Source organism: Castor canadensis, chromosome 11 (genome assembly GCF_047511655.1).
Source record: "Castor canadensis chromosome 11, mCasCan1.hap1v2, whole genome shotgun sequence".
In the NCBI taxonomy this organism is placed as follows: Eukaryota; Metazoa; Chordata; class Mammalia; order Rodentia; family Castoridae; genus Castor; species Castor canadensis.
In genome coordinates, this window is record NC_133396.1 from 96,333,879 (window position 1) to 96,358,503 (window position 24,625).

The 24,625-nt window shown below is 42.2% G+C and overlaps 1 protein-coding gene and 1 non-coding gene across 4 annotated transcripts in view; one reads left to right on the plus strand and one right to left on the minus strand.

The window, feature by feature from the left end:
* Positions 1 to 2,127: 2,127 nt before the first annotated feature.
* LOC141414386 (U7 small nuclear RNA) lies at positions 2,128 to 2,189 on the minus strand. Its single transcript, XR_012439426.1, has one exon. It is a non-coding gene; the product is annotated as a U7 small nuclear RNA (small nuclear RNA).
* Positions 2,190 to 20,603: 18,414 nt separating this feature from the next.
* Positions 20,604 to 24,625, plus strand: part of Rxrg (retinoid X receptor gamma) — a 41,320-nt gene continuing 37,298 nt past the window's right edge. The window contains exon 1 of one of the 3 annotated variants that reach the window (XM_020175009.2): positions 20,604 to 21,236. In XM_020175009.2, the coding sequence (XP_020030598.1) occupies positions 21,188 to 21,236 (49 nt within the window). In that variant the 5' untranslated portion in view covers positions 20,604 to 21,187. Of the gene's footprint in view, positions 21,237 to 22,406; positions 22,575 to 24,625 lie in introns of those variants that run through there. The other 2 variants (XM_020175010.2, XM_074047607.1) reach the window with 2 other exon arrangements.

The following is a 24,625-nucleotide window of genomic DNA, read 5'->3' on the forward strand; positions in this document are numbered from 1 at the left end:
CCCTGTGATTAACCATGTATTTTTTTACTTCTGGTGGTTATTTCCAAACTTGAACTGTCTACATACTTATTATATACCTTTTTCTTGGTTTTCAACTCAAATAGTGTTTATTGATTTTTCACTGCAGAAGAGGAGGAATTTAACTCATTTATAGTAGCATCCTAATTTCACTTTTGTTTTTTATTGATTACCAATGTAATTGTATGTTTTGGCGTTTCAGTGCCTTGTACATGCTAAGCATTTGCCCTACCACTGAGCTACACCTCCAGCCTCGAGTCATGCAATTTTGAATAATTTATTTTTAATTTATATTTTTGAAAGATGACCTCCCTTAACATCTCAACTTCAGATAGTATTTCCTAATTCTGCACTGTACAATAAGGAATTCACCGTCTAGTGACAGTCTAACTTATGCCAGCTTCTCTATCTCTTATCATTGTTTGGGTTGGTAATATTTACATTCTGTTGTGTAATTATCATTAAGTGTTCTGTGTTTTGTTTATATGTTGATTTCTTAAAATTGAAAATCAATGAGTATGTTCTGATTATGCAATTATTCTCTTCAGAACCAAAGAATGTGATTAGAACAATGGAAAAGATGCAGTTCTATATTATTAAATCTCTTCTATTCAAGGGGGAGTGCTCCAAGAATCAATGTCAGATAGATTCTGTTTTCATAGGTTTTTATCAGTGCTCAAAATCATCATGCATTTTCATTTTTGTATATTTGAACTGTCACTTTCTCTTATAGCTCATTGTTCATTTTACCTGGTATTCCAAACTGCTTTTCTTCTTGTTCCAAAACAACACTATTTTCAACATAGCCATAATACCACCCAGCAATGATTTATTAAAGGGAATGTCTTTGACTCTGGAAGACCTTTTCCTCAGGCGCTTGCTCTGTCCTTTGATTTGCTTGGTTACCTTCCAGGCACTCCAGAGAACTGCCACTCTAGGATTTCCATCCATTTCACTTCTGGTTTACTTCCACTCGGTTGGGATTCCATGTTCTCCTCTTAGATGTTTGTTTCACTTGGCTGGAGGATGCTTTCAAGTGACCTTTACAGGAGGGTGCATGAGAAGTTAACTTTCTGCTCTTTGTTTGCCTGAAAACCCCCTACTCCCACCAACTTGATTGGTTTGTCTAGAATTGGTTTGAGAAGATTTTTCCTATGAGCTTTGACTTCTAGCATACATTTGGGATGGTAACAATATGATACTGGTTCTTTGTAGGTGGCCAGCTTTGTTTTTCACTCTCTTGGAAGTTTTTAGTATGTTTTCCTATCCTTGCTGTTTCTTAAAATTAATTAACTTATTTATTCATATGTGCATACATTGTTTGGGCCATATCTCCCCGCTGCCCTTGACCCCTCCATCTTCCCCCCCCCAACCCCCCTTGCTTCCAGGCAGAACCTGTTCTGCCCTCTTCTCTAATTTTATTGAAGAGAAGACACAAGCAATAAGAAAGACATAGCGTTTTTGCTAGCTTGAGATAAAGATAGTTATACAGAGAGATTCCTAGCACTGCTTCCATGCACATGTATATTACAACCCGAATTGATTCCTCTCTACCAAACCTCTTCCTTACTTCCCGGTCACCTTCCCATAGTGACCTCTGTCATTTTAAGGTTACTGTTTTAGCTCCTTTGCAGTGAGCATGTCAAACACTTTAAGTTTTGGGTTTCCTACCTTTCCCTATTCCTCCTGTATGTGTTATCCCCTTAGCGTGTGACCCATGTCCAATAATATTACTGCATTTGTTTTAGATCTAAAGTCCGCATATGAGGGAGAATATACGATTTTTGGCCTAAAAGCCTGGCTAACTTCGTTTAAGTCCTTGCTGTTTTTTAACTTTAACTGGGATGTATCTGGGTTTGGATCTGGTTTGTGTATTTTTTGAACTCCGGGTATTTATCCTTTTTTTTCTTTTTCTCTTTTGTTATATTTTCCCTTTACTCATTTTCTGGAACTCTCATTAAATGGATGGTCTGCCTACTGGGTTGATTCTTTATGCCTCTTAACTTTTCTCTGATATTTTTCATCTCTTGTCTTTTTGATCTGTGGGACTGGAAGATTTCTTTGACTTTCAATTTCCATTTGTTCTACTGACTTTTTTTTATGGGGGGGTGTGGTTTCCAGCATAAGCCAGAAAAACCTGCTGGACAAATTCTAAAAGATCTGTGACACTTCCATTTGTTCTACTGACCTTTTCTATTAACAATTATCTTTAACTCTTTCTTGCTGTCTGAATGTTTTATTTTTATAGCAACAGTTTTTGTTTTATGGATATAATGTCTCTTTGAATCTCTCTGAACACATCAACTAGAATTATTTAAAATGTCCAGCTTGCTTTCTCTGGGGTCAACATTTTATTTATTAGTCTAGATTTTTTTGTGATGCTGATTGTTTCAAACACCCACTGACCCTTGGAAGTCTATTAATATTTTTTGAATGAAAGAGTAATTGGGTAATTTCTGAAGTCAGCACTAATTTCTTTTGTGGAGTACAGTCCTGTTTTCTTAATAGACCTCTTTCCTAAAAGGAGGTCAGTTAAGATCACAAAGTGCTTGCACACATGCTACCTATAAGTGTTAGGATGCAAATATCACATTCTTGGTGGGATAATAAATGTTAAAAGTTGATAATAATTATGAGGAGAATTAACAAGGAGGGTGCCTGGAAGCACAGCTTGTAGATCTAATTTAGACTGGAGTTTGGGGAATGGTTTTTTTTGAGTTGCTAATATTTGTTTTATGCTGGAACTTAAAAGGTAGGTTGGAATTGCCAGGCAGAATGGATATAAGAACTTTCCAACCAGAGGGAATAGCATGTTTAAAGGTCCTGAGGCAGGAAAAAGTGTGGCACTGAAAGGAGAGCTGTGTAGCTATATGCACAGTGACCAAGGATAAGAAATACAGGAGTTCAGTATGAAAAAAGTAGACAGAGGGCAGATCATGGGGACCTCAAAGATCAACTTATGGGAAGAGAGTTAGTTTCTTGGTGTAACAATAATTGATTAAAGGATTTTAAGTAAGGAAGAAATAGGATCAAACGTACCCTTTAAAAACAACACTCTATTTTGTAGCTAACGGAATAGATGTGCTAACAATGGAAACAGAGAAAGAAGTTAGGAGGTTTTTACAGAAGTACAGGCAAAAGAAGATAGTAGAACAAGATGGATTCATTAGAGTAGAGAAGTGACAGGATTAGACTGGGGTCAAGGTATAAGGAGCAAGGAGGAAAGAGATTTCAGGGATAACTTAGATTTCTGGAACGAACTGAAATCTGGGTGGATAGAAATGCCATTTGGAGATGGGGACCCCTGGAAGAAAGGCAGATTTGCCGGGAAGGTCGTGAGTCTCGTTGGGTTGTGTCTTGAGTGCGACTTCGCAGTGCGGGTGGCCAGCGGGCCCCTGGTACACGGATGTGGAGAGAATTAAGTCAGGAGGACGAGGAGCATGCTGAAGGCTTCTCTCTGAGAAACAAGGTAAGACATTTATTCAAATTTGAAGCAAGGAGATTTTTCCTGTCCTTGAAAGACTGGTCTAATTGGAGTGGTGGATAGAGAGGCCTGACTATTGGAAAGAAAAGCAAGGAGAAGGTGGGCAAATAGATGAGGATAGAGGTGAGAGTTGCAGAGCTGACCTGTTCAGGAAGTATTGGTTGTGAAGGAGAAGGAAAGAGAGCAACTGAGGGAAGGTGTATCATAATACTGGTCCTACATCAAATCCATTATTAGACTTTGAATTCGGGAAGAGCAGGGACCATTTCTTAAGCTTTTGGGCCTTTGGGACAGCACAGCACCTGGCATGTGGCAGTTCATTGAGTCACACTCTTTGAATCTATTGGATATGCAAATCCTCAAGAAAGATGCCCTTTCTTCCATTTCATGGCAGGCAGAGCTGGCTCGAAATTTAGGCACCTCTCCCCAGTGTCATTGCTGAGATTGGCCACAGGTCCACATAACCATAGGACGAGGCAGCCAAGCCTGTGTGACATCATAGTCAGCCTGGCTCCTTGGGAACTAAGCTGTAGAAGGATTTATTTGGAAAAATTAAAGGCATCCATGAATGCCTTGATTAACTTGAGTGACTGATTTTAAGGTTGAACTATCCTCACCAGATCAGAACAGCTGTAGAAATTCCCTACATTTATTCAGCAGCTACTATGAACTGGACATCATGTCATCTTATTTTTACAACCATCATTTGCATTTCATAGATGGGAGCATGAAAACCCAGAGAGAGGAAGTGTATTTCTTAAGATCATATGTGTATTGTTGTTATAAATAGCTGAGTCAGGATTTGAACAGAGATCTTCTGATGTCACCAGACATACTTTATAAAGGCATATGGAGAGTCATCAGGGTAGAGAGGACCAAGATGGGTTTTAATGGTCCAAGAATCTTTTTATTTTCTTTGCACCTGTGAGGTAAGGGCTTGACCACTGAGCTACATCCCCAACTGGGCCCAATAAACTTGATTCTGTGTCTTTTCAGTAATTTTTGAGGACATGAAGCTCTGATGGTGGTTAAATGGTCGGAGAGGTCTAGAAATGAAGGAGAGGAAAGAGGGCGCTGAAGAGCCTCTCATTGACAGGATGAGACAGTCTAATGTAAGTCAGGTGAGTGGGCTTGTGAGCGGCTGAAACAAAGGATGCTCATAACACTTTAGTTTGGGGCTTCAGCCATTTTTAATGTGTGTTGTGTATATTTAAGGCATACAACATGATGTTCATGGATGGTGAAAAGGCTCTTGGAATGACACAAATAACATCTCTGCCATCTCACAGTTAGTTTTTGCTTTTTGTTTTTGTGACAAAGTCTATACAGTTAGCATAAATTCCATATACAGAACATTTTTTTTTTACCTATAGTCTTCATGCTGTACATTCAATATCTAGACTTCTTTCATCACTTATATGCTATTTTGTACCCCTGACCTTCATCTCCCCCTTTCCTCCCTGCTTTGGCTTGGCAACCACTGTTTTGTTCTCTGTTTCTGTGTATTTGATTTTTTTTTAAAAAGGATTTCCTATGTAAGTGAGATCAGGCACCATCAATGTTTTTCTCCAGGCTCATCAAATGGCAAGATCATGTTCTTTCTTGTTATCGTACATATATTCCACAGTATATATGTACCACAAGTTCTTCATCCATTCATCCACCAAGGGACTCTCTCTTGGCTGTTGTGAATAGTGCTACAGTGAACATGCCAGTGCTGGTATCTTTACAGGGTGGTGATCATTTCCTTTGGTTATACACCCAAAAGAGTGGTAGCTGGGTTATATGGTAGTTTTAGTTTTAATTTCTTTTTCTTTCCTTATTTCTTTTTTCTTCTTCCTCTTTCCTCCCTCCTTTTCCTCTCTTCTTCCCTTCCTTTCTTGCTTTCCTTTTGAGAGGATTTTGCTATATAGCCCAGGCTGGCCTTGTACTTTTGATCCTCCTGTCTCCACCTCCCAAGTTTTGGTATTACAGATATGCACCAGTATGCCCAGCCTATTTTAAATTTCTTTAGAAATCTCCATCTGTTTTCCATAATGGCTGTACCTATCTACATTCCCATCAATAGTGTACAAAAATTCCCTTTTCTCTACTCCCTTGTTAACATTTGTTATCTTTTGCCCTTTTTTGTAACAATTGGCTTTAGTCTTGTAACTTTTTCAGGGAGGCAAGTCTTATAGACCATTTTTGTTCATTTGTTTGTTGTTCCTCAACTACTTATGAATAAAATGTGTAGAGGAAATAGACTGTGACTTGCGGTGCACCAATGGCAAAGCCAGACGATTCAGAAAACTTCAGAATATTTTTGTTTAAAAATTTAAAATGTTTTGATTATTTTTATTGTAAATGTAGTAAGTAATATCAATGTAATAGAGTTTGTAAAGTATTGAGTGGTTTGCAGAAGAAAATAAAAATCACCTCAAAGCCATATGATCTGGAGTTACTCATTATTTGGATTCTGTTGGTGTTTCTATCCAATCTAAAGAATATTTTTAAAAAATCCACTTCCTTTCTCAACATTTTATATTAACATATGTTAATTTTACACAATGGCAGGTCTCACTGAGATGCTTTCATGCATGCACACAACATACTTATTCATCGTCCTCGCCTTCTCCTTCTCACTATGGTTTTCTTCCTCTTCCCAGATAACCCCTTTTACTTTCATGTCTTTTTTTTTTTAATCTAGATTCAACATGAAAGAAAACATGTGGTATTTGTCTTTCTGAGTCTGGCTTATTTTGCTTAATATGGTGATCTCCAGTTCTACCTATTTTCCTGCAAATGATGTGATACTGTTCTTCTTTATAAATATTAATGGGGAAAATAATGGAAAAATAGACACTTTTTTCAGTTCATCCAAAGATTGGCACCTTGGCTGATTCCAACTGGGTGTGCAGGTATTGTAATTGTATGCTGCCTTTGATTCCTTCAGATGTTGACGCAGGGGTGGAATAGCAAGATCATGTGGCAGTTCTGTTTTTTCCATAGTGATTGCACTAATTGGATGTCCATAGTGGCTGGACTAATTTACATTCCCACAAACAGTGCATAGGGGTTCCCTTTCCCCTACCTCACTGCCAGCATTTGTTGTTTTTTGTTTTCTTGATGAAAAAAATTTCTCTCAATTCATATGAAATATTGAAGGGAATCATGAGTGGCTCTCCTTTTCCCTGAAGGTACAATTAATCTCACAGTAATAAAGGAAGGGAAAAGTCTAGCTCATTCCAAAACTTATAGGTGAAGAATACTCATAGTCACAAGGAGATCCCTTTGTACAAGTACTATATACTAATATATCAAGAAAGAAAATTCATAGACACCCATGGTACAGTTTTCCAGTGGACCCTACAGCCTGGTAACGTGGAAGCTCTCTCAGTTTCTAGTGGAAATCCATCCTCTTTCTTATACTCCTCTCCTTCAGTCCTGGCAGTAGGAACACCTATGTTATTGAACAAACACCCAAAATAGCCACATTCAGCTTGCTTTTGAGGTAACTAACATTTTGCCAGAGGAGCCCAAGCCAAAACTAAGAAAGATCCAAATTCTCTTCACTATTGTGATTGGCCCAGAACCTTGGCTATTACTGTAGAAATAGGAGGAAGTAGAACAAATACTAGTGAGGATACATTTAGGATGATACGAAGAAACTCTTTTAATAACAGAATCATTAAAATGTCTACTAACATATGCTTTTCTTTAAGAAAACTCTAAGTTCTTACAGCTGGCTATGTCAAGCTGGGTCCAGAAATCAAGCTATTGGACCCCCTGGCAGAAGTTAATGTGGCTAAGTGCCAAGGCCAGCACTTAGAACATGGATGGATGTGTCAGGCACGAATCTCCTTCCTTTGCTCTATTAATGTGTCCATGGCACTGGCAGCCTTCTAAGCTGTGTGGCATGTCCTCAGGACAGGTAGGGGAATGGAGTTTGACGCCATTAGCCAATGCCAATGACCTTCTACTCACAGTTCATGAGCATTCAGATTCTCCATGCTATACAATTCCTGAGAACAACTTCAACCAAGAGGCCGAGCCAAACTGAGGTATAAGAGAACTTGGTAAAGTCATCCATTGGTGAGTTAAAAACAACAATGATGACAGGACTTGTGTTCCTAAGTTTTGGGTAAAATTAAACCAGGTTTTAGTCAGTGATGAATAAATTCAGATTTTGCACATTCTTATTTCTTAAAAGAAAAAGAAAGCCATGGGGCTACCAGCTTAAGCACGAATAGGTTTCTGAAAATTCAGTAGCCCCTGAAAATCTGGAAATGCTCAAAGAGACCTTCCAGCTGGAAGGTAGGGCCCAGATAGAAGAGGCCACCCTGAAAGACAGGAACCAGCACTACTGTTTGTTCATTCCCTCGGGTGCTTACGCTGTCTATTCACATTTGCGCGTTCCTCCACCCCCACCCTTGTGCATCCCCGCCCCCTTTTCCCATCTGCAGGCTCCCTATTCTTATCAAAAGCTACTCCTCTTCTCAGATCATGTAATGCCTGTTACCATAGCACCCGGTACTTCGCATTATTAAGACGATCTCTTTATTAGCAAGCCTGCTCCTCCCAGAAAGCCAGGCACTTGGAGCCCATTTGACACGATGATGAACCTATGTCCTGGAGGCTTAGGAAATTGTTAGGGGGTCAGGACAGACAGATCCCGAGAGATGGGCCTCACATCTGGCTCATGGCCCACACCTCACTGCTGAGAGACTGACTGAGACTCTCCTAGTCATATTTCATTCCCTTCCTTTTCCTTTTCATCATGCACTCATAATAATTATACATGTTATTACACTTCACATTTTACAAAGGCTCTCAGATGCAGCCCTACTTTCAATCCTCACAATATGTCTGTGAACTCAGAACTCTGTGCTCATTTGAAAGGCTGAGGAAACTATGGGAACTGACTTCAGAGGGCTCCAACTGCTCAAGGTCATATAGATACTCAAGGGCAAAGCTGAGATTCAAAAGCAGACACAGTTCTGTCTCTATAGCCACTTCTCTCCTCATAGACAAACAGGTGGATAGGCAGATAGGAGGCAGGTAGATGAACAGGCATGGATAGACAGATAAAGAATTCTAGGCTTTTTGCAGAATGGGTGTTCAATAATTGTTGATTTGTTGAACCAAGCGTGTTTCCTTTTGAATCAAATGTGATATTTCAGACTCACAATTGCCAGCTTTTGGATTACTTTTCCGGTAGAGAAATAGATTCAACCTCTCTCTCTCTCTCTCTCTCACACACCCACACACACACACACACACACACCCACCCACCCACACACACACACACACACACACACATTTATTATGAACAAGACACTGTTGGCAGTGTCATTCAAGACATTGGAGGCTTGTTAAGACATACTGTGTACACAAAGCTATAATCCAACATAAAGTATGATAGATGCTATTCATTCACTCTCCAACTATTTATTTACTATAAAGTATGTCCCAGGAACTGGGAATTCAGTGATGAATAAAAGTGATGTTGGCCTTGCCATCAAGGATCTTCCTATCTGTGGAGGGAGACAGGTGTTAAATTACCAGTTAGACAATAGGTTATTATTATTGTGATATGTGCTTGAGATGAAGACTGGATGTAGTGTAATGCAGAAACAGAGGCTCCAAATTTGGCCATGTTGGAAGATGGGGGAGTGCAGCAGCAAATGTTTTCTATGGGAGAGACTTTGATCCAAAGAGGTGGGGTGATGTGCCCTGGCCCCCAGAAGGGACCCGAGCTTCCTCCAAATTACAGTTAGGACAAGCCCTTGGTAGGGAGGCTGAGGGGGTACCAGTTAAAAAGGCAAAAGCAAAGGGCAGTAGGTTAAATGATACAAGTTTTGGGGTACACTTCATATTGAAAAAAACTTAAAAGATCTCACAGTTAAGCTAGTTGCAGATCAGAAGCAGAGATAGGAGATGCTAGGAGTTGGGGGCAAAGTGAGAATTTCAAGATCAGAGAGAGAGCGAGAGAGAGACAGAGAGATACACAGAGACACTCATGGAGAGGAGAGATGGGGAGAGCAAGACAGAAACAGATGACCTGGTTGGGGAGGATCAGGAATTGGTGTCATTTAGGATGTCCAAAGAAGGGTGAGCTGAGATTCAGCTGATGGGGGTGGGAAGTGAAGAAGAGGGTGTTCCAGGAGAGGAAAGCAATATGAGCCAAAGCCGGGATCAAGCAAAGTATGTTTAGGAAAGGGTATGATGTATGCTGTTCTGGGGAATGGAATGGGCCCAGTCAAGGAGAAGAAGAGATAGTATGGGACCCATTAAAAGTATTTGGACCAAGGAGTTGTGTCAGAGCTGTGCACTAGGAGGACTAATGTGTCAGGAGTACATGGGACAGACAGGAGAGGGAGAAGGAGGAGAAAAGCTACCTCTTCATTGCTGCGCCTTGGCTTCACTTGCAGCATCTTCCTGGTTTACCACTGGCAAACTCAGCAATAAATGGAAATTTTAAAACAGTCTTCTGCCCAGCCTCCAATGGGAAAAGGGTGGTTCACATTTAGCACTAATCATTATTGCTTTTCATAATTGCCAGGCATGAGCAATCCCTCAGTGAAGGGAAGAGAGGTCATGGCCCTGTCCCTCAAACTTCTGGGGAAACAAGGGATGTTCAAGAGCTACTTGTAGGATTAATTAAATTTCCTCCCTTGCTGCTTTTGCTTTTTGATGGCCTGAAGACCTTGGAGGATTTTTCCATCTGACAGATGTCAGGGAAGTCCTCTCTGTGACCACTGCCCTCTGCATCTCTGCTTTCACAGCCCTCCCAGACATGGTGGGCTGCTAAGGATCTAGAGTAAAAGCGCTGATGCAGGACCAGGGCGAGGGTGTGGAGGCCAACATCAGCCACACTTATAGGCTTTGATTTGGCGTCAGAAAGGCTCCAGTCCCTAAATAACTAGTCCCTAAATACCAGCCTGCTGATATGTCTGAAATTCCACCATGAGAGTCACTGATGTTTGGGCCATTTCAGAAATAGCGTAGCATCCTTAACAGCTGCTCATGGTGAAGTCATAGGCAGCCAGAAAAGCCCTCCTCCCTGCCTGCCATTGCATCAGGAATAGCTTCTAGATGTGCCCCCCCTTCCCTGATGACCCTTCGAGTTCCCTGGTTCTCTGAGCTGGTCAACTTCTGGAACTACTCTTGTGAGGCTGTTTTTCTTCACCTACTTTCTCCCAACTAAGCTTTTCTAAGACCTGTAGCTGTGGGATAGCACCACCTTATACCTCACACCCCTCCCCCCATACTCAACCCATTTTCCAGAACCTTCATCTGACCAGGGTCTCCTGCCTGCCAGGGACAAGGAGTGGACAGTTCAAGGATTGCATGTCCAAGGTGAAATGTAGTGGAAAGAGCACCAAATTTGGAGACAAAAGAATTGGTTTAGTAGGGTATGGTAGCTCAAGCCTGCAAGCTTAGCTACTTGGGAGGTAGAGACCAGGAGGATTGTAGTTTGAGGCCAGCCCAGGCAAAAAGTTCCCAAGACCCCATCTCAAACAATGGCTTGGCATGGTGATGCAAACCTGTCATTCCAGCTACTTGGGGAATCACAAATAGGAGGATCACAGTCTAGGCTGGCCAGGATGTAAATTGAGACCCTATCTCAAAAATAACCAATGCAAAAGGGGCTGGCAGAGTTGCTCAAGTAGTAGAGAGCCTCCCTAACAAGCTCAAGCCCTGAGTTCAATTTCCCAGGAACTGGAAAAAAATTGGTTTCTAATCTTGACTCTATTACTTAATGGAACTTTAGGAAATCACCCTAAAATGGCATGCATGCCAACTCTACGGAGGAACAATGAGTTATCTCTGATACTGTCGCTCATTTAAGATTTGGCCTTCTTCAGACAGAATTTGATTCTCACATTTCATGCTCATAGAAAACACATGTGAAGCTCGTTAAAGGTACACATGTCCAGGCATCTTCCAGTCCCAAAGATTCTGAATCATAGAGATGGGGCAGGGCCCAGAAATCTCCATGTTTAACAAGCCCCCCGCCTCCCCTGCCCCCAGTTAGGAACGATGCAGATGGTGCTCTGCTCCTTGGAGCCACCCTGCCGCAGGGGAAATGTCTCAGCTCCACCTTCTTGTATCTCCTACAAATGTTATTATATCTCTTCGGTGCCCCATGGTTGACACCAGCCAAATTGGATCTAGTCCTTCTTCTAAAGCTAACTTAATACACTAAATGCTGAGCTTTCTCAATCTCTGAGATCACTAAGATTCTGATTTTAAGACTTTCTCTGCTTACTCCAATCAACTATTTTCTCTACCAACAGCTATTTCTCCTCAGTTTTACTACTGGGAAGGTTTACCTGAATTGTGGCGGTTAGTATATAGCTGTCCATCAATCCCTTGCAAAACTAAGGCCTTCTAGCCCTTTTGTTATTAGCTGCCTGGAAATATGGGTAGCTACAAAGTGATAACAGTGTTTGGCTTTTGTTAGTAAGAAAACTGTCTAGGGACCAGAGGTGTGGCTCAAGCGGTACAGAGCCTGCTTTGCAAGCACAAAGGCCTGAGTTCAAACCCCAGTCCCACCAAAACAAACAAACAACTTCCCCATTCCCTAAAAAGAAAGCTATATCTCAGCTACACACTAACCTGAAAGGCTTCCCTGCTACAGAGAAAACCATTATGGCAGGATAAAGTCTCATGCTCTAATATCCAGAATTCTTTCGATGACAGCCTTGTTGGATTTTGTTTTTAATGATATTTTTTATGTTTATGAATGGCTACAATAGCACATTGTAAACTGCAGGTGTTATATACACTAGAAATTTCATTAGTATTGTTTATATAATTGCAAGACCTTCTTATGAGATAAATACCATGGAACAGAACAAGTGACTTTTGTCTAAGTCCTACCTTGTGACATCTATATGCTTTGCTCAGTGGGTCTTCAAAAAGGACAAAATAATGGCTTTTCTTGCCATACACAACCTATCCCCAAGAGCTCTTAAATGGAAACCAAGTCAAATAAAACAGTCATTTGCCTTCATGTAAATATAGTTCTGCAAATGGTAGGGCCTTTGGTTGTGCCGAGGGTAATGGTGAAGCTTCTGGTGTCTCTGTCTGCCCCACCCCACTCAGCTGCCAGCAATACTAATCTGCCTCCTGCAGTCGCTGGATGGTATATTTAGAGTCTCTTCCCCAAGAGTAAGTGGAATCTGAAAATAGACTGCTTTGCTTGTGTGCGATTGGGTTGCAGCCTCCCAATCTACACCTGGATACAGGAATACTTGTGGCCAGTAGTCAGTGCAAGTTCAACGTGGGTCTGTCCAATAGAGTCCAGGTGGCGGTGGCTTAAGCTCAGGGGCAGGACTGCACTTCAGCATTACTTCCTCCCTTTCAGAGCTCTGTTCAAGTGACGTCTGACTCCTTGGCTGGAGCTCCTTGGATCTGAACCCAGTCTGGATTACAGTGTCCCATACTTGTACTGCTGGCTCCTCTCCAGAGGGGACCAGATGTTTTCCCTTGGTCTCAGCTCCATTCTTCTCTCAGCTTGATCACAGTTGTTCTGTATCCTGAGAGTTCCCATGTGCATTGCAGCTGTGGTTGGGTTGTTTACGACAGGGTGGGTTTTGTGATCATCATACAGCTGGGACTCCAGAGAAGGAAGCTTCTATGTAACTGTTCTTTCTACCTTGAAGATTTTATGACAACATTAAGTTGTAAGGGCATTGTAAGTTGCCATTAAACTCATAGCTTATAGCTCCATAACAGTAGGATCAAGTCTGCCTTGTTCATGATGGTGATCTCAGCATCCACTCAGTAGGCATTTATCAAGCACTTACTGTCTACAAAGCAAAGTGCTAGACTCTTGGATAATATAAAGATGAGTAAGAGAGTGGCCTGTATTCAGAACAAGATTCCAGTTTAACAACTAGTTAGGATTCAAAGGTAAATTAAATTAGTGCTATGACAGATTTAATCATTTTGGGGGAGAGCAGTAGAAGTACTTACTACTTGTAAGGGAAGATTTGACATAGGAACTGGCCCTTAACGACTAAGATTTTGACAGCAGAGGGGTTGGGGTGGGAGCTTGCCATTTGGCGACATAGTGCCAGTAAACCTTCAGTCACTATGTGCTCAGTCTGCACAGCAGATGGCCATCGACAACTGCATCTCTGAATCAGCAACCACATCTCCAGATCTCAGGTTCATAAGCCTCTGTTGGAATCTTAGCAGATAAGCAAAGCAGATCTTATTGGTTCCCTGCTATTAGAGTAGGAAGTTGTTTCTCGTTTAATGCTGATGGGTCCTTCTAAGCTTCTTGTTAGATGGCGATTCACTTTCTTTAAGTCAGTGGTTCCCAAAGTTGACAGCAGAGTCACCTGGGGTTCTTTAACAATTCCCAAACCCAGACCTCCACCTAACACCAACTGAATAACCTCTGGAGGTGAACATGGGCATCAGTCATTTCTTAAGCTTTCTAGGTAATTCCAATGTCAGACAAGTTTGCAAACCACTTCTTTAAAGACAGACAACTTGGTCAACTGGTTTCACCATGACTGGACAAATTGGCTATGATGCAAACTAATAGTTGGTTCCTAAGCTGTGAAAGACACCTTGTAAATGTAATTTTTGCCTTTGGACACATTCAGGCTGCACACAAATGGCCCTGTTTTTGATGCTAGCTGAGACAGTTCTAATTTGAACTAATCAGCACTCTCTGCTTTAGGCATCTCATGTCTGTCCACAAAGGATCTCAGTTGACAAGACTGTTATCCTATATTGACATTAAGATCAACCCTGTCCACACATGAATTCCAGGAAAATGAAATTTGGGCTGTTAAAAACCATTGGAGCCAAGGAATAAGCAAACTGACTTCCTCATGCTCAGCACCCTGGAATTGATATCAGCAGATCTCAGCATACTCAACCAAATTTCACTAGTTTTCTGCTGTGTGTTTGACTGTGTTGTAGAGGATTTGGTAGAAAAATGTCTTAGACTTAGTTGACAGCCATCCAGGGCTTGCCATTTAGTAAAAAGTTTTTATCAGATCCATTCATGATGATAATACAAGGAGGAAGATGGTTTTTTAAATGTACAATGCAATAGTTTTTATTTTTTATTATTATTGTTGTACTGGGATTACATTGTGATACTTACAAAAGTGCTTACAATATATCTTAGCTAAATTCACTCCCTCCATCATTCTCCTTTATGATCCCTTCCCCCAATTCCTGAACTAGTATCAACAGGTCTCATGTTTCCATTTACATACATGTGTACATAATATTTCTACCATATTCACTCTCCCATGCCCTTTCCTTATATCTTCCCCCTCCCATCAGTAGCAACCCCCAGACAGGATCTATTTTACCTTCCTGTCCTCTGTTTTTGAAAAAAGACATTTTTGTTTGCCTAAGATAGCTATACAGGGACTTCAATTGTGACATTTCCATGTATATGTGTATTGTATCCCAATTGGTTCATCCCCTTCGTTTTTCAAGGAGGAACATGTTGAGTGATATGAAAGTGGTTCCAGGTACACGCCATGATTGTCTAGGAGAGAGAGAGCAGTTCAACCAGAGGGCTACCTAAAGGTCCCTTGAGATGGCCTTGAGGGACAGGTCATATTTGGGCAGAGAGCAAGGGAGGGGAAGGCTATTCTGAGCTGAGGAGCAGAATGAACACATATGCAAAGGTGGATTACGGAGGTGTCATTGGAAAATGGCAAGTCATCTGTCTGGCCAGCATGTGGAGGCAGACAAAGCCAGGAAGGGAGATTTTGTAGCAGTAGAGTCCAAAATTGACACGGCATGTCCAACACAGAATCACAGGCGAGACAATGGAACAATGGAAATCTGAATGGCAAGACCATTGAATGTGGGAGATGGAACATTGTTATGCCCAGAGTTCATTCCCTCCTCCCAGATGCTAGCCCTGTTGCTCCCTCTGCCTGGTCCACCCCCACTTTTGACCCGTTTATCCTTTAGATTGGAATGTAACTGCCATTTTCTCAAAGAAGTCTGCTCTGACCTTTCAGTTTAAATTAAGATCCCTTGCTATAGTCACTCACCTCCAATTATTTTGCTTCATAGCACCTACCGTGGTTTCTAATGACAAATATGTGTCTGTGACTAATAGTTTAATACCCATCTCCTCCATCAGACTGCATGAACCCCATGAAGTTGGGGACTATCTCCATCTTCCCTCTTAGGATATCCCCACTGATTGACAGATAATAAGTTCCCAGTAAGTGCTAGCTGCACAAGAAGTGAATGAATTAATGAATAACAGCAATTAATGAATAACCCTTTGCACATGCACACATATAATGGAAACAACATTAGTGAGAGAAATATCACCATGTCTGGTGAAAACAAACTGGTTAGGAGTCAGAGTGGGGGCCTGCTTCTTCAATGGTGCTGGGGTTTGAACTCAGGGCGTTCTGCTTGCTAGGCAGGTGCTCTACTGTCTGAACTTCACTTCTAACCCTTTTTGCTTTAGTTATTTTTCAGAGAGTCTCATGTTTTTTACCCAGGGCTGGCCTCAGACCAAGATCCTCCTACCTATGCCTAATGTATAGCTGGGATTACAGATATGTACTACTAGTTCTAGCTTTTTTTGTTCTGATGGGATCTTGCTACCTTTTTGCCCATTCTGGCCTCAAACCTCAATCCTCTTGATCTCTGCCTCCTGAGTAGTTGGGATTACTGGTGTGAACCACCATATCTGGCCTTTTTTGGATACATTTTAATGGGTTTCATTATGACATACATGTATATAATGTACTTTTATCATATTCAGCCTCCTCGTTACCCCTTCCCCTTCCACTTGAGGGCCTGGTTTTTATATCCATTTCTGATACTACTTAGTTATGAGATCACATCCAAAATCTAATTTGTTGGAGTGATTCTTCTTTGACTTCATAGCAAATTCACAGTTAAATTCCTTATTTAGAAAATTGAGATAATAAAATCCACCTTTCTTTAATATTCAGGAAAACACATTGAAACTTACTATACTGTTATATTTGGGTAAAAGTATAAAATATAAAAATATTAACCCATAGCATCAGTGCGGAGGTATTTTCACCTAAATTCTATATCTAATGTTTATTGGCAAATTTCAAGTAATGATTTTGGTTTTTCATTTGTATTTGCTGTAAAATATTATTTTATATCATCATTGCTCAAAAGCAAAGCAAAGCCAAAAGCAAAACTATAATCTTTGACTATCAGGGTGAAAAGAAGGTATCAAGGGCTAAGTTCATGTCAAACATACTAGTGGAAAGGCATGCACTTTTCATTCACTCCAAGGCACTACTCAAAGTTCTTTAATAAAAGCTGACTATATCATTGAAGAGGACTAGACAATTAACCCTGACCAGAAGAAAGCCCAGAATTCTTATGGATGAATTAGCTAATTTCTACTACAAACACTGAGCATTTGGTCTTTCATTTGATATCCTGATGAGAATTCAGTGAGAACTGGAGACACTGGACTGACTGAAGGTGGTGGAGTTGTCTGGAAAGGGCTAAAGTTAGAAATACTAGCCAGCTGGGATAATGTTGTTATTATATCAGACAAGACACAGTGGTGCTTAGTAAAAAAAATGAGGATTAAAGAGAAAAGCCACATTTATATTTGTCTTAACTTTGAGCAAACTTTTGGTTTATTCTGGGATGTTAAACCATATGGAAGAATCCACAAGGAAAGTATGCTGGGTATCCTTTTGTATGTTATTTTTGATATGTTATAAGCAGATCAAGCATTTTTGTCTCAAAAATATTCATTGAACACCTACTAGCATGTATCTGGGGAAAACACACAAAATGCATTATCATCGTCTTTGAAGAATTAGCAAGCATGTTATGATTGCAAGACATATTCAAAGGAAAGACTGCGACTATTCAGCTTCACAGCACTGGGAATGCCACAAGGCCACACATGTTGTCACCTGAACACTGCAAATGTGTTTTGTCATACTTATCCTGGGAGAAGATCTTTGTAGATAACTGTAGTTGTGGCAGGAACTGAGCTGGAACTTGAATGATAAATAAAAATTTGACAGATAGGGAAAGGTAAATGAGTATGAATAGTAAACTAGAGTTTAGATTGAACATTCAGTGCTTCCACCGTAGGCAAAGTAGCCAGACAAGAAGGAACCATCAGAAAAATGGAGGGAAGAAAAATAATAAAGTATTAATTTTTTGCATTTACTTTACAAAAAAATTGCATAGAACTTTGCAGTATAAAAATGAACACAGGCCCAATTCTTATCACACATATCCATAAAATAGAAACAAGCCAGTTGTGGTGGCACCCACTATAAACTCAGCACTTGGGAGGCTGAGGTAGGAGCATTGGGAGTTCCAGGCCAGCCTAAGCTAAATAGTGAGACCTTGTCCAAAACATAATAAACCTCACAAAAACCTCAGTGAGATAGGCAGCATGGATATTTTTTCCAGTGAGCCAATGAGCTTGCCCAAGTTCAGACATCTGCAGAGTGGTAGAGTTGTACAGACCCTGTACCTTGTAACTGCTGTCTCAGAGCACTTCCCTTTACATAGAGCTCAAAAGGTAGACTGAGACACAATGGTGAGGCCTTTCCATACTTGGCTAAGAAGTTTGGTTTTTATTCTGTAGGGAAAAGAAGTAGACAATGTACCTAACTTAGTGAAAGGGGAAGAAAGTAGAGTATTACACAAATTGCCAACAGATCATCTTGACATTGACCTTGTACAAGGGACTGGAGTGGGCATTTTAAAGGATGGTTTTTGAGTTCTTTGAGTACTTAGAACCCTTGTAGGCATGGTTCATCAAAAAGCTAGTTGGAATAACTCATTTCCTTCTCTGACAGGCATACAAAAGAAATCTATAGTTTGTACTTCAGTGAGACACTTGCTAAGGTACCTCTTGGAGAAAAATGCACAAAGAAGGAATAGGTGGTGGATTAGGTTACATTCACTTTTAAAGTTGAGGATATTGAAACTAATCTAGCCCTGCCCCATCATTTTACAAATGAGAAAAAGGAAATAAAGTAAATTGCTCAAGGTCTCATCTCCACCACCATCATTAACATCACCACCACCACCACCACTGTCACTACCACCATCACCACCACCACCATCATTACTAACACCACCACTGCCATCATTACCATCACCTCCATCATCACAGCCACCACTGCCATCATCACTATCACCATCACCATCATTACCATCATCACCACCACCATCATCATCACCACCACTGCCACTACCATAATCACCACCATCACCATAGCCACCACCACCACCATCATTACCATCACCACCACCATTGTCCTTACTACCATTATCATCACCATCATCGTAATCAAATTAGTTTGGATGTGTTGAGCATTTTCTATTCATTTTGAGTATTCTAAGTGATGAACATGTGTTGACTCATTTAATGCTCGCAGGTACTCTACAAGATAGATGCAGCCCAGGAAGATTCAGTAGCTTGAAGTATCACTGAACTGTAAGCCATGAACCCAGCATTTGCACCCAGGAGGGTTGGCTTCTCTGTCCTTTCTCTATTTATCCAGATTCAAGAGCAAAGTGTCAAAGGCACTATGAATGGACTTCATGGTGAAAGTTATAAGATGCTGTCTTTGCTATATCCTGTCTAACATTTTTATCTGTGAGTTGGACAAGATATGGAAAAGTCATATTTTCAGAAGTTATGACATGGAGGTAGGTATAAGAAATACATTGGACAATAGAAACATGTTCCTAAAAGATCTGGGAAGATGAACAAATCTCCCAAATTTTCATTTTAGAAGAATATGGCATACATGCATGTAGTCCCTCAGTTGCCCAAGAATGGGGTGAAGAATGTATACAAAAGATTTATCAAGTTAATTCTACAAGAATTAACATGCAGAGGTGTCCAGATGCTAATGCAAGAGAGCAAGTTGTTGTCGCATATTCTGCACTGCTTGAATCCACCTGATACTGCACTAATGCTCTGAGACCTGGCAAACAGCAAGGGAGCTCCCAGTTCTTCAAGGCTCCTCACAGCGATGGACTGCACCTCTCTTCCTCCTTTCTGACCTCCTCTTGCTCTGGTCCTCATTTCAGTTTCCTCCTTTGTCAGCCTCTGACTTCTTACTCTTAGTTTTTTGTTCTGGGCTCTCCTAGCATTTTAATATTGGCTTTATTGTATAGGACATAATTTGGCTTACCTTGATGCTCATCTATGTCTTGTCATATCAGAAGAAAACTTATCATTCTTGCTGCAGCCTCTCAGGGCTCATCCCATGACACTGCCCTTGGGGACTGTGCTGATGCCCATCACCCAACTCATACTCACACCTGGAGGAAGAGTTGAGACCATACTAGAGCATCATATGCTGGTCCTTTTTTCCACCATGAAGGTATCTATGTATAGGCTTGAACACTGGTGATACATGCACTGAAAGGGAGAGCCAGGAGTGCCTAGAGAAAGTGCCGCTATAAACATGGCAGATCCATCTCAGAATTTGCAAATCCCACCATGACAGACCCCCATAGGCTTCTCTTGTGTCACTCTAGGGAGTAGCCTAGGTCCTGTGGACAGAAGCTATAGGGAGAAGAGACAAGTTTCAGTTAAAAAAAAGTCTTTTCCGTGTGAGAGTCCTCTCGATATGGAGTGGACAGTAGTGAGTTCCCCATCACTGGAGATGTTTAAGCTGTACTACAGACCCAGATATCAAAAGGGCTTAGACTCTTTCATCTGTGGGTTGGCTCCACTAGAAGCTGTCTCTATGACAGTGAGGACCCAGGGGTGTTCTTTGAGCAATGGTCTCTAAAGCAAAGACATCCCTTCAGAGAACCAGCCAAAAGTGACTACCATCATTGATACACCTTCTCCTTACCTGTAGGTGCCCATAGGAGCCACCTCTGCCTCCTGACTGCTCTTGTCAAGCTTGCATTTGATAGAGCACAGACAAATGTGCCTGGCCACCCAAGCAGGAGGAGCCCACCCCAAGTTTAAGGGCTGCTCTATTTTAGTTTTCCATAGCTGGGCACCAAGTCTCATGTTTTTCTAATTTCGTACTTATGAAAAGACTCTGTTCTTTCTTGGCCCCTACCCCCACCCGCTTTCACAGATCAAATACCAAGTGCATTGGACAGAGAGGAGCCAGAGTGAGAAAATGCATTTTAATAAAACCCCATTGATTTTTGTGGGTGCAAGTCAAAGAAAAGGCGCCTAAAGAGTCTTCCCTCACCCGCCACCTTCCCCCTCTCTCCTGACCTACTAGGGCAGTCACACATCGATTGGTTCCTAGATAATAGATCGTGCCACCCGGTGAGAACCTCTGGGGACAAGCAGGGAGCTGGAAGAGTCGCACGCAGCAGCCCAGCCCGGAGTTAATCAAACTAGCAACAGGATCTCAGGCAGCAGCAGCAGCAGCAGCAGGAGCGACAGTGGTGGCAAGAGTGGTGGCGGCGGCGGCGGCAGCAGCAGCAGTATGCGTGATTACTGACAGGCACCAGCTGCCGCCGCCACAGCCTCTCAACGCACTATGTGGACTCTCGGATCTAGAGGCAGATTCCTGACTAATCCCAGAGGGCTGGCCCAGCCTGTGCTCCCCGGGCTGCTAGCAAGCGATGACCACTTTTGTTAGCCCAAGTTGAAGAAAGCCGGGCTGTGCCTGGGAGCCAGAGAGGCCGTACAATTCCGAAGACGCACGGGAGAGGACTATGAACTGAAGAGCCAACATGTATGGAAATTATTCCCACTTCATGAAGTTTCCCACAGGCTTTGGCGGTAAGGAGCTTACTGGGGCTTTGCTGTGTGGACCTGTCTTGAGAGGCAGAGAGGAACAGGGGAACAGAAGTGCATTAGTGTTGAATTGGAGAGAGAGCAAATATGTTCTTATGCATGTGCCGTGTGTGTGCACAGCGTGTTTCTGAGTGCGCGTGTGTGCGTGCAGAAGAGAGAGAGAGAGGAGCAAAGGGTCGGTAGGTGAGGATATGCTTGCATATCAGATGAGGGGCTGGGGATATTCAGAGACTCTAAACACACATGCTTGGGAATGTGTCTGAGGCAAACATAAGAGCATTGTCAGACCCCACATGTTTGCGTGGGTGGGAAAAGTGGAAGAGTGAAAGGGAAATTACTAAGATGTATCTATTATCTAATTTGTAATGAGAAAAAAATTGTGATTAAAAAGGTTTTGCATGTATTAAGGGTCCCTGAAATACTTTGTAACAAGGGCAGGATTGTTTTCACTTAAAAGCAGATTTCTCTGCAATTGGGTTTTCAAAAAGAAAACATAGCCCTTTAATTTGCCAGCCTGTTTTCCTTCCTGTTTTCTTCCCTTTTCATTTGCTAATAGCCTCTTCTCCCCTCCCCTGCTGCCTTACCCAAATCCACTGCTGGGGGGGCAACCATCATTTCCACTCTGGGGGTCACCATCTGGGGCTTGGGAGCCTGTACTCTTAGGAGAGGAACTGGGAAATTGAAGAGCCAAGTCTTCAAGCCAGGCAGGGCAGCCTGGGCACCCTTCACAGAAGCTTCCAGAGGCTGGGTCCATGGGATGTCTTGGCTCATCCATCCCAGGGATCCCTCCATCCAGCCACAGGACTGCCCAGCTCTGAGTTCCCAGCTCAACTGACAGTTGATCAACTGGCCCCTTTTGTGTCAGATGGCAAGCTTCTAGCTCAAGCCTTGGGAGTCAAAGGGGGAGCTTCTGCCCTATGGAGTCTGCCAGGCAGGATAATGCAGATATTTTTGTAAGATCTTGAGAACTGCAAAGTCCTTGCTCTCCTGACCCACTCTGTAGATAGATAACCAATCCTTCAGAAGGCTAGGGGATAGTTTTCCTGCTTTGCTGGATGGAACCCTCTGTGAAGCCTGGTGGAGAACTGCATGGTGGCCGTGGTCCTTGCCCTGGAAACCTTAGTCCAGAGGAGCTGCTCATTCACTCGGATGCATTGGATAGCTTCGTGGACCAGAGCTGGTGTTAGGCACTGGAAGTACACATGTGAATGAGGCATAGTCTCTGCCTCTTGGACTGAGGGCAGCATGGCAAATGGACTCACATAGAGCTGTGCCATTTGTATGGTATCTGAGGTGTGAGGAGGCTGCTGCTTGGACCAAGGGGTAAGGAGATCTGAGAATGTTCCCCAGGTAATGCTCAAGTTATTTGGGCCAGTCTGATGACCAAGTAAGAGTGATGGCCAATGCCATGACCTGGACTTGTAGCTTTAGTTTTTAGTTGGCCCCTTCTTAACTCCTATCTCAGTCCCATTCAAAGCTGAGAATTGCTTTTCCTTTGCACCTGAGTTGTTTTAGGATATTTCTATCAAGCCAGATTCTTGGGACCCCTAAACTCTGTGAGATTATAGCTTCACTCATGCTAAAGAAACTCTGTGAAACAGTGGAGGTGAATAAAAGTGTTCAACTAGAAGATATAGGGAAAGAGCTGAAGCAAAGGTTAGAGAAAGAAAAGACAGTCTAAAGTTCCATGGGGCTGTTTGCTGGACTCTTGATATGTTAGCATCTGAAGGACTCAAAAGAGCATCTTAGAGCTGAAGGAAGATGGGGACTTGTCCAAGGTAAAGAATGGTGCAAATGAGGAATGCTTCCAGAAAAGTCCCTTACTCAAACTTCTAATAGTATTGCTTTAATCTAATGTAGTAAAAAGGAGAGAGAGAGGTAGATAGAGAAAGAGGGAGAGAGAGAGAGAGAGAGGGAGGGAGACAGAGAGAGAGAGAGAGAAAGAGAGAGAGAAAGCATGCACAAAGGAGGGAGAGGGGGAGGCCTTACATTTTCATCTCAAAATAGGATTGACAATCTCATCCTTAGAGGTTTGTTGTGAGAATTAAATGAGCCAGGACATGAAGAGGCAGCTGCTATACTGTTATTCATACATTTGGTACCTAATGCAAATTAATATTTTCACACACACACACCCTATTTTGCTGAGATACTAACATGCAAATTAATTTTTTAAAAAACAGGCACAATTGTAGAATAAGAAAATAGGAATCTGGGAAAAGATACAATTAAATCCACAAAGATCCACATATTTTGTTGGCTTAGAATTTCATAATTGCAGGGCTCTAGTAGTTTGCGTAATTGGGTTTCAAGTAGAAGAAAACACAGTTAGGTTTCAGATAGAAGAAAATAGTCATAATGGGGGGAAGAGAGAGGAGAGTTCACGTAGGTTGTTTAAATGCCTTCTTCTAATGCTACTTTTCCTTGTCATTCCTGAGGGAGGCCAATTATTTTGTTTGGTTCTGTTGATGTTTTCCATTTTGTTTGCACTCGCCAGTTACAAGGAGGCCTAAACACAGAGCCAAAGAACTCTGCCCCATTTGCAGGGAGGTCTAAGAACTTGCACTGCTTGGGGCGGGGGGAGAGGGAGACACATGGCAGGCACAGGAACCTGAGGATTACAGTGGGTATCACCTGCAGCCTTCAATGCTTCTGCTGCAGAACAAGTTGGTGCACTTCTGAAATGACTTGGTGGGTAATCTCTGCTCTTCACATATTAGCAAATGGAAACTTGGAGGAAGCAGCTCCCATGCTTTGTGTGAGAATTGCTAGGGAAGTAGTGTCACCCTTAGGTAGTAACACCTGGGATTGTGTCTGGGCCATGCTCACAGGTGTCACTGGTCAGTGAACAAGAGACTGGTCAAATTGAGGCTATGGGGCTGCAGTGGCCCTGCAAAGGTGTCCACTCTTTCAGCTTGGGGCTCTGCCCTGTGATGGCAAGGGAATCATTCTTTTCTTATTGGCCAAGTCCTGAAGTTGCCAGCTGCCAGGGGAAATTTGTTTTCTGGGGTGAGATCCTTGATGCCTCTTAGAAGATGCAAGACAAAGCCCATAATCCCCAATTGTGCTTTAATCTGATTAAACTCTAGGACCAGAGAAATGGGGAGAGGGGACTGCTCTCACCTCACCCACAGCACAGTACCTGGGTCAACTCAGTTAATCCTCAGGACAACCCAGGAGCAGGTACATGCTCTTTTGCTATCATGCTCCTCTTCTGGAGGAGGAGATGAAGTCATTGGGGAGTAAAGGACCTTAAGTCCCCACAGCTAGAAAATGCACAGCCAAGGACTTGAACCTAGGCAGCCTGGCTCCAGCATTCGTGCTCTGCTGAGCTACCTGTCATGGCTCCTGAGGGGGACACATGTTCTCTGCAA